The sequence below is a fragment of the Haliaeetus albicilla genome, chromosome 2 (genome assembly GCF_947461875.1).
Source record: "Haliaeetus albicilla chromosome 2, bHalAlb1.1, whole genome shotgun sequence".
NCBI classification, from domain to species: Eukaryota; Metazoa; Chordata; class Aves; order Accipitriformes; family Accipitridae; genus Haliaeetus; species Haliaeetus albicilla.
The window spans coordinates 19,723,626-19,733,377 of NC_091484.1; the positions used below are offsets into that span (position 1 = coordinate 19,723,626).

Below are 9,752 nucleotides of genomic sequence, written 5' to 3' on the forward strand. Positions count from 1 at the left end.
CAATGAGAGGTTTGCTCAGCTCTTGATGGGAAAGAGGAGGTGGGGGTGTAGATCTCATACTGAAAGAGGCCCAGCTGTCCTCCTCTCTGAAAACCACCTGAGCAGATATAATTCACACGGAGCGTAGCTTCTGGCTTTAGGAGGGAAGGCTCAGCTCTTTATTTTGGCACCCATCAGCCTGGCAAACAGCAGCCAGTTTTGGGGTGTTTAAGATCTCACTAGCCCAGGGCGCAGGAGAGGCGAAGTCATCTATTTCTTCAGCCATTGTTACAAAAAGCCTTAGACAAGCAGTGTGGTCAACCCAGCATTCCTTTCTCACAGTAGGTTTCTGGAAACAAAGGGAATAAAACCTGGAGAACTGGGTTGGATCAGTTCTATGGCATAACGAAGAGAACAAAGGGCATGTATCCAACACATGTAAAAGATCACCTATATAGTGAAAACCCAGGGAAGACAACAAGGAGCTTTAAAGGACAGTCACAGTCCCTGTAAGGATGAGAGAAGATCCGCTCCAGAACTGACTGTTCCTGATATCTCCAATCAATATCATCCACTTACACCACAGTAGGTCCCCCTCAGCTTCAGTAGAGGAAGAGCTCAGCTTTTTGATTTGTCATTCACTACATTTTTCTTTTTACGGTTTAACAAACACATCTATAGTATTGTTACTGATTTGTTGAATTATAAGAAATATTTTAGCAAAAATTATATATCTATTGCATTTTACACATTTAACCAACAACCAACAGCTGTTGTGAAATCCTCTGTATAGCCCTGTACCAAGGCCGGAGGAATTGGTTAAAATCATCTAGTAGGAACATTTAGAACTTAGATAACAAGCTTAAGATTTAAGATAATTTGGATATAGTGTTTATTTGTAGGAGTATATTATAACCTAGAAGAATGCATAAGATGTCAGAACTTCAAATTAATGGGAACTGAGAAGAGTCAAATGAAGCAACTTGTAGTTATCTGCCAAGAAACAGCTAGTTACCTGCCAAGGACCAAACTGCGCAGAATCACCTAGAGAAGGTCAAGAAGCGGACAAGTGAGGAAGACTATGAAAGACCACCGGAGGACTCCTGAAGACCACCAGAGACCTTCAATGTGCCTGCGTAAAGGACATTTGCATATGCTAATGACTTCCCAGAAATCTAATGAATATGCATGATATTTCCTGGAAATCTAATGAATATGTATGAGTAAGCACAATATAAGGTGTATGATTTTGGTGTTCAGGGGTGCGTGGTTCCTGATGATTCAAAGAAATTGACTCAATAGTTTGATTAACTATTAAGTAGGTATTCTTTATTGGCAGCGCTGGATGCACGGGGGATCACTCCACCTATCGTGCACACCGTCAGGTCTAATTGTGCAGGTTAAATACATGTTTTATATACATATTCACTAGATTTCCGAGAAATATTATACATATTCATTAGTTTTCCAGGAAACTATTAGCATATGCAAATGTCCTTTACGCAGGCGCATTGAAGGTCTCTGGTGGTCTTCAGGAGTCCTCCGGTGGTCTTCCATAGTCTTCCTCACTTGTCCGCTATTTGACCCTTCTCAGGTGATTCTGCGCAGTATGGTCTTTTACATGTTTTAATACATCACTGCTCGTTAGTGTTCTTATTATCTAAGTTCTCAGTAGTGGTGTAAAAACCATATGGTTAGTTTAAGCTAAATTATCTACAAGGATGAGAACAAAGGCAGGAGTTCTTATCTTTTCTGGCCCTATCTATTCAAGCAAGGCCTCTACTTGAGCCTTCTCGACAAGATCATAAATTTATCAAACATTTAATTAAGTTTTGTGATTGTTCATGGTTCCTTCTTGCTCATCACTCCCAAGTACCAGTCTCTGACAGGCTTCATCCTTGACGAGCACTAGTCTTTGGTATGTAAAGTTACAGAGAGACAATCATTAAGCAATTAGCAGTTCGTTCTCTATATCAATCCCCCCTTTTCTTTAAACCTTTGCAAATTCTTTTGCAACTATAGGATTCCACTACTCCCGAGAGACCGTGTAAAATATTTTCTGGTTTCTACTTGATGTCTGATTTTATTTCGTTTCCAACTTTCATAATTTTCTACTGTGCCCTGACAACACCACACAAAACACTTAAGCATAATGCAGACCATCATTCCTAAAGTCATTAAAATTATAACCACAATAAAAATTTGCTTTAGCCACCCGAAATTTGGCAGCCAGGATGTTAGTTTGTCCCACAGTTCTCTAAATCCCCATGAGAGGTCATCGTTTGTTATTTCATGTAGTATTTTGGTCTGTTTCCAAATTTCTTCTAAGTCGGTGGAGATTCTTCCACTTTGATCTACATACATGCAACAACTCGTATTTATAACTGTGCATACTCCACCCTGAGAGGTCAATAATAGATCTAATGCCATTCTATTTTGTTGTACAATTTGAGATAAACTGGATATTTCTAATTGTTGGGCTCTTATTGCATCAATTGTTCTATTCTCAAGGTTTTCTATTACTGCCGAAATGTTAACTATGGCTTTTTCTAACTCACTCACTCCCAACCATGGAAGAAACCATCAGACAAAAGTATGAAAGGCAGTAGGCCTCTTTACTAAAGGATTCTCAACATCTCGTCTAATCTTTCGAAAGTGTGTTCGCACCCATCCTTTTGGTGGAGAACTGTGTATAGTCATATTTGGAACCACTGCTCCCAAAGTACATGTTCCCATCCAATTCTTTGGTAAAACTTTCCAGGCAGTGTCATTGCATAGCCAGTACCATCCTTTTCCTTCTGGCACTGGCCATGCTGTAGTATTAACAGAAGTTGAAGTTCCAATATCTATAGTTTTGTTACAGACTGTATGATTCCCTACATAGGTCCCATTAACACAGTCACTTTTTCCAAGTCCTTTAGGTGGATTACATCTCTGTACACACGTACAATAAGGCTCCTGGGCCTCAGGACTAATTATTTCTAACTTCTGGACTCCGTCATTGTCAGTATACCATGTGGTACTTTCCCAAAGAGTGGTCCAGGAGTGATTACTTGGTATCGGAATACCAATTAGTGAGATCCCTTTTCCACCATGTTCTGGCATATGAGTACATATCCAACAGTCAGTTCTGTTCAGGATTTGGGAAACATTTTGCGTCAGGGAGAAATGTGAGTTCAAGTTCCATCTAGCTTCATTTGAACCGAGTAATAACTCTGTTACCATCATGATCTGGAGAACCGCAGACCTGTGGGTCCTGTAGGGATGACCGTCCATGGCCTCTCAGGTGCTCTCTTTACTCTTGAATAGTGGATCCAGGCTGGCTGTTCCTTGATCTTAATAGCAGTGAAGGTCGTCAGCAACACTTGATAGGGTCCGTCCCATTTCTCCTCCAGAGGTTGTCCTGAAAAAACCTTTACATATACATAATCACTCGGTTTAAAGGGATGGATTGGTTGATCTAACCCTCTAGCCCTGGTTCCTAAAACTTGTTTATTTATATTTTCCAACTGCTTCTGGAGGGATACCATGTAGTCACACAAATACCCTGCACCCAGTTGCGTTAAATCTTCTCCTGTAAATTGAAATTGATATGGTCTCCCATACAATATTTCAAAGGGACTTAAATTTTCCTTTGTTTTTGGTTTCACTCTCATTCTAAGCAATGCCAGGGGAAGAGATTGGGGCCAAGTTAGATTAGTCTCTTGACCAATTTTTGCTATTTGTTGCTTAATTAAATGATTCATCTTTTCAACTTGCCCACTTGCCTGAGGTCTATATGGGGTATGTAACTGCCAGTCTATCTTCAAAGTTTTGCTCACCTGCTGTACTACTTTGGCACAAAAATGAGAACCTCGATCGGAAGATATTGTTGCTGGAATTCCGAAACGAGGAATGATTTCATTCAACAATATCCTAGTTACTTCTCTTGCTTTGTTTGTTCGGCAGGGGTAAGCCTCTGGCCAGCCTGAAAATGTGTCAGTCATGACTAACAGGTATCGGTACCCCCCTTTTCTTGGGAGCTCCGAAAAATCAATTTGCCACTGTTGTCCTGGATAATTTCCTTTGCCAATTATCCCCAACTTTACTTTATTTGCCACATTAGGGTTATTACGTAAACAAATTTCACACTGTTGAGATATTTGTTTCACCATTGTATACAGATTGCGTCCTATTAATTTCTGATTTAAGTTTTTGTACAGGGCATCTGCTCCCCAATGTGTCTTATTATGTTCAGTTAAAACTGTTGTCCATATTAAATTGGATGGTATTACTATACGATTATCTGCTAAATGAACCCATCCATCTGACTCTACCATCCAGATCTTCAATTAATTTTAGGTCTTCCTTTGAATAATTTGGTTTCTGATTTGTACTTACAGTTTGGATTTTACCGTCTGGTATTAAGGATAATGTTTCTGCTTCCACTTCTGCCACCTGCCTAGCCTCATAATCTGCTAGTCGATTTCCAATTTCTGAATCTGTGTTTCCTTTTTGGTGTCCTCGACAATGCATGATAGCTACCTTTTCTGGTTGCTTCATGGCTTCTAATAGTTTCAAGATTTCTTCTGCATGTTTTATTTGCTTTCCTTGAGCAGTTAGCAATCCTCGTTCCTTCCAAATTGCACCATGAGCGTGAACTACTCCAAATGCATATTTAGAATCTGTCCAAACGTTTATCTTTTTCCCTTTTGCCAATTCCAATGCTCTGGTAAGGGCAATTATTTCCACCTTTTGCGCTGAAGTTCCAGAAGGCAATGACTTAGATTCGATTACCTGTTGGGTGGTTGTGATTGCGTATCCTGCTTTACGTTGTCCCTGTTTTATAAAACTACTCCCGTCGGTATACCAGGAGTTTTCAGCATCCTCCAGAGGTTCTTCTTTGAGGTCTGGTCGACTGGAATATATAGCTTCTACTGTTTCTATGCAGTCATGTGTCACTGGTTCATCCAAAGTTCCACTAAGAAAAGAGGCTGGATTGACAATGTTAGTAACTACAATTTCCACATCATCTTGTTCTACTAACACTGCTTGGTACTTTAAGAATCTCTGGGGCGAAAGCCAATGGCTTCCTTTCTGTTCCAAAACTGCTGAAACTGTATGGGAGACTAGCACTGTTATTTTCTGTCCCATGGTAAACTTTCGGGCTTCTTGAATATTGGTAACAACTGCTGCAACAGCTCGAAGGCAACCAGGCCATCCTTTGCTCATCTCGTCCAGTTGTTTGGAGAAATAAGCTACTGCTCGTTTATAGGGACCAAGTCTTTGTGCTAGTAACCCCAGAGCTATTCCTTGTCTCTCATGAGAAAACAGCCAAAACGGTTTTGAAACATCCGGCAGTCCTAGAGCAGGAGCTCTCATTAGTTCTCGTTTGAGCTGCTTAAATGCATTTCGTGTTTCTCCAGTCCAAATTACTTTTGACTGGTCTCCCTTTATCAATTCATATAATGGCTTTACCAATAATCCATAATTATATATCCAAAGGCGACACCAACCTGTCATTCCCAGAAAGGTCCGCAGCTCTTTTACCGTTTGGGGCTCCGGTGTTCGGCAAATGGCTTCTTTCCGCTCAGTCCCAAGCTCCCGTTGTCCTCCCGAGATTTCAAGTCCCAGGTAGGTCACACGCTGTCGAACCAGCTGGGCTTTCTGTTGAGAGACTCTATATCCACTTAAACCCAAAAAATTAAGAAGATTCACAGTCCATCGAATACAGCTTTCCCTGGTTTCAGTAGCTATTAAGAGATCATCCACATATTGTAACAAGATTCCTTCATTGTCTGGGGGTACCCAAGTTTCAAGCTCTTTCGCCAATTGATTTCCAAAGATAGTGGGGCTATTCTTAAAGCCTTGAGGTAATACTGTCCATGTTAGCTGAGTTCTTCTCCCGGACTCAGGATTTTCCCATTTAAAAGCAAACAAATTCTGACTCTCTGTGGCTAAGGTCAGGCAGAAGAAGGCATCCTTCAAATCCAGCACAGTAAACCAAACTTGGTTATCTTTTAGTTTTGTTAACAGAGTATATGGATTTGCGACTACTGGATGTATATCCTCAGTAATCTTATTTATGGCTCTCAGATCTTGGACTAACCTATAGCTTTTCCCGTCTGCCTTTTTAATTGGTAGTATAGGTGTATTATATTCTGATTCACACTCAATCAATATTCCATATTGTAGAAACTTGTCAATTATTTCCTTGATCCCCTTCCTATCATCTAATTTCAGGGGATATTGCTTAACTTTGACAGGTTCTTCTCCTGGTCTCAGCTTAATTACTATAGGGGCTGCATTTTTAGCTTTTCCTGGAACCTCAGAGGCCCAGACTCCAGGATATACTTGATCAACAATTTCTGGAGGTACTTCAAATTTTGGTTCAGCTTGTATTAATGCCAAGCTTAAAATGTTAATTAGCTGGTCTTCCTTGATTTTTAATTCCATTTTTCCTTTTTCAAAAACAATTTCTGCTTCCAATTGTTCTAGCAAATCACGGCCTAACAAGGATTTTGGAGATCCGGGCAAATACAGAAATTTATGTATTCCTATTTGTTTACCCAATTTATATTTAAGTGGTTTTAGGAAATAAGCCTTTTTCTGCTGGCCAGTAGCTCCCACTACAGTCACAAACTCTTCATCCTCCGGTATCAACCTTTGATTTAACACTGAATAGGACGCTCCCGTATCTACAAGAAAATCCACCTCTTGTTCTATTTTCCCTAGCTTAACTTTAACCAGTGGATCCGCTAGGGTGGATTCCCCCAGTCCCCCTCATTGACCAGAGGTAACATTGGCTACGACAGCTTGTGCTCCACTTAGCTTAGGACATTGTCCTTTCCAATGGCCTATTTCTTTACAATAAGCACATTGGTCCGATCTTAGGGGCTGGCGTGAGCCTCCCCTCCTTCCAGTTCCCCGACCTCTCCCACGAAGGGAGTTGTCCTGCTTTCCCAGTGCAGCTACGGTAGCTGCAGCAATAGCTTTTCCCATTTTTCGTCTCTCATCCCCGTCTCTGTTCTGATACGTTCTCCAAGCTTCCTCTATCAATTTTTCTAAGTCCCTTATCTCAGGCTCTTTCAGTTTCTGAAGCTTTCGCCTTATGTCTTCTGAAGATTGTCCTAAAACCAAAAAGACTAACTGTTGTTTTCCCACTTCAGATAAGGGATCTAAGGTAGTAAATTTCCGCATAGCTACTCTTAACCGATCAAGAAACTCTGTGGGAGTTTCAGTCTGACCTTGTTTCACTGCATACAGACTTGACCAGTTAACTGCTTTCGGTATCGCATTTTCAATACCAATTTTTATCCATTCTTGATATTTTTTTCAACAATCGGTAATCATGGTCATCATTAGGGTCCCAACTGGGGTCTGTTCTCGGTACGTGATTATCTACCGTACCGGGTAAAACCCCAGCAGTTATTTGAATTTGGACCTGAGTCCGAGCATTCTTTATTATTAATTGCTTTTCAGTTTCGGTTAAGGCATCTAACATCAAATCGATGTCCTTCCAATCTGGATCTTGATTTTTAACAATTAACTCAAATCTTTTAGCAACTCCCTCAGGATCATCCCGATATCCTTTTACCATTTCCCTCCATGAATCTAAATCATTCATCGTAAATGGCACTTTAATCCTTGTAGGACCAGTAGCTCCTATTGCCTGTCTTAAGGGAGCCTGGATTATTGGACTGACCTTACTCCGGGTGCGAGCTGTAATAGGAGTAAAACCTAAATCTTTCGTGCTCGTACCTTCATCAGGCTCTTTCGCACCTGTATCATCAGTAAAATTACCTTCTACGGGTGTTGGAGATAGTACGGGTGGTGAAAAAACAAAATCTTCTATTCTTTCCTCAGTTTCCTTTAATTTTACACATCTTTGTCCTATACTACATGCCGAACAACATCTCTTCATCTTCCCTGTAGTCCTTTTCTGCTCCTTTTCCATTGCTAACACAAGAGGGTCTTGTGGGGCCAAATTAATGCCACACTCTTTCTGCCACTCTGAATGATTTCTTAAAGTGAAAAACATATCTGCGTACATCACCTCATCCCATTTTCCTTCTCGTCTCAAAAACAACATCAATTGTAACAAAGTGCTATAATTCAACGTCCCATTAAAGGGCCATTTTTCATCATCATCTAACTTATATAAAGGCCACCACTGATTGCAATACTTTATTAAAGTTTTCTTATCCACACTTCCACCTGGCGGTCCCCCTATCTCCTTCCAGTGATCCAAAATACAGCCTAAGGGGCTCTTTTTCAATATTCCACCACTTTGTTTACCTCCCATATTACTCGTTTATATTTTTACCTTTCCAACCACAAACAATCTCAACTGTATATGTAGCCCGTTCCCTCTTGTCCCAGGGAGTCCAAACCCGACACTCAGAGCATTCAATATCCCCTCCACAATCTATTTGCAACCTCTGTTTGCACCACATGCATTCCAAGACATATGAGGGCATACACTCATTTCCTGGATGTAAAAGACACCACTCAATTACCCACATTTATACGATGCACCATACAGGGACTTTCTTACATCAACACCACAAAATGATTAAGATAATCAAACTCAAACTTACAATTACAATGCTAACATATAAATTCAAGTTCCACATCACCAGTGTGTCACACTTCGTTCGTCTCCGGCCGTACCCCTTGCAGAGTTACAAGACTGCGGATCGGATCAGAACTCCACACGCTCCGCAGCTGCGTCTCATTTACTCAAACATTCAATCCACAGTTTTAATTGTCTTATGTTCTTTAGACCAAAATCCGCAAACGATATCCGTAATTCAGTCCCAGTAGCCGTTTACCTCATTCAGTAACCGAAAACGTCAAAATCAAATTCAAAACATAAACAAAAGCACATGAGTGGGTACCAAACCTAAAGCACACAAAGTGTATAAAAGCATACAGAGTGTACCGAAACAAAAGCACCCAAACATATACCACACCAAATGTATACCAAGGGTGCTAGCTACCTGGTATACACCATCCTGCATAAGTTTACTTTTGTCTTATGACTTATGGATAGCTTTACAAATGACTGGTCCCAAAAATAAAAGATTAAAGAATACCTTTACTCCTTTAGATGGTGTCCTTGTCTGCTCCCGCAGTGATCCGATTGAGGCGAGGAGTCCCTCCGGGAAATCCCGGGGGTACCCTAGGGAGTCCTGTTCTCAGCGGGTCCTGCAGCCGAGCAGAGCAGGTCCCATCTGGGTCGCCAGATTGATTCAAAGAAATTGACTCAATAGTTTGATTAACTATTAAGTAGGTATTCTTTATTGGCAGCGTTGGATGCACGGGGGATCGCTCCACCTATCGTGCACACCGTCAGGTCTAATTGTGCAGGTTAAATACATGTTCTATATACATATTCACTAGATTTCCGAGAAATATTATACATATTCATTAGTTTTCCGGGAAACTATTAGCATATGCAAATGTCCTTTACGCAGGCGCATTGAAGGTCTCTGGTGGTCTTCAGGAGTCCTCCGGTGGTCTTCCATAGTCTTCCTCACTTGTCCGCTATTTGACCCTTCTCAGGTGATTCTGCGCAGTATGGTCTTTTACATGTTTTAATTACATCACTGCTCGTTAGTGTTCTTATTATCTAAGTTCTCAGTAGTGGTGTAAAAACCATATGGTTAGTTTAAGCTAAATTATCTACAAGGACGAGAACAAAGGCAGGAGTTCTTATCTTTTCTGGCCCTATCTATTCAAGCAAGGCCTCTACTTGAGCCTTCTCGACAAGATCATAAATTTATCAAACA

General features: G+C 40.8%; 1 protein-coding gene across 1 annotated transcript; it reads right to left on the reverse strand.

Annotated features, from left to right (window-relative positions):
- Positions 1–4,260: 4,260 nt before the first annotated feature.
- On the reverse strand, positions 4,261–6,882 carry LOC138684527 (uncharacterized). Its single transcript, XM_069778566.1, has 2 exons — positions 5,475–6,882; positions 4,261–4,952 (listed from the first exon to the last, which is right to left on the reverse strand). Exons 1-2 carry the CDS (start codon positions 6,412–6,414, stop codon positions 4,261–4,263), a joined length of 1,632 nt encoding a protein of 543 aa, XP_069634667.1. The 5' UTR covers positions 6,415–6,882.
- Positions 6,883–9,752: the final 2,870 nt, after the last annotated feature.

What these genes read in the sequence shown, in the direction of transcription:
- LOC138684527 (XM_069778566.1), bottom strand. Translation starts at nt 6,414, where the DNA reads ATGGAATTAAAAATCAAGGAAGACCAGCTAATTAACATTTTAAGCTTG. An exon ending in GACCTTTCTGGGAATGACAG is followed by an intron (nt 4,953 to 5,474) that starts GTTGGTGTCGCC and finishes TTGTCAATCCAG; the next exon opens with CCTCTTTTCTTAGTGGAACT.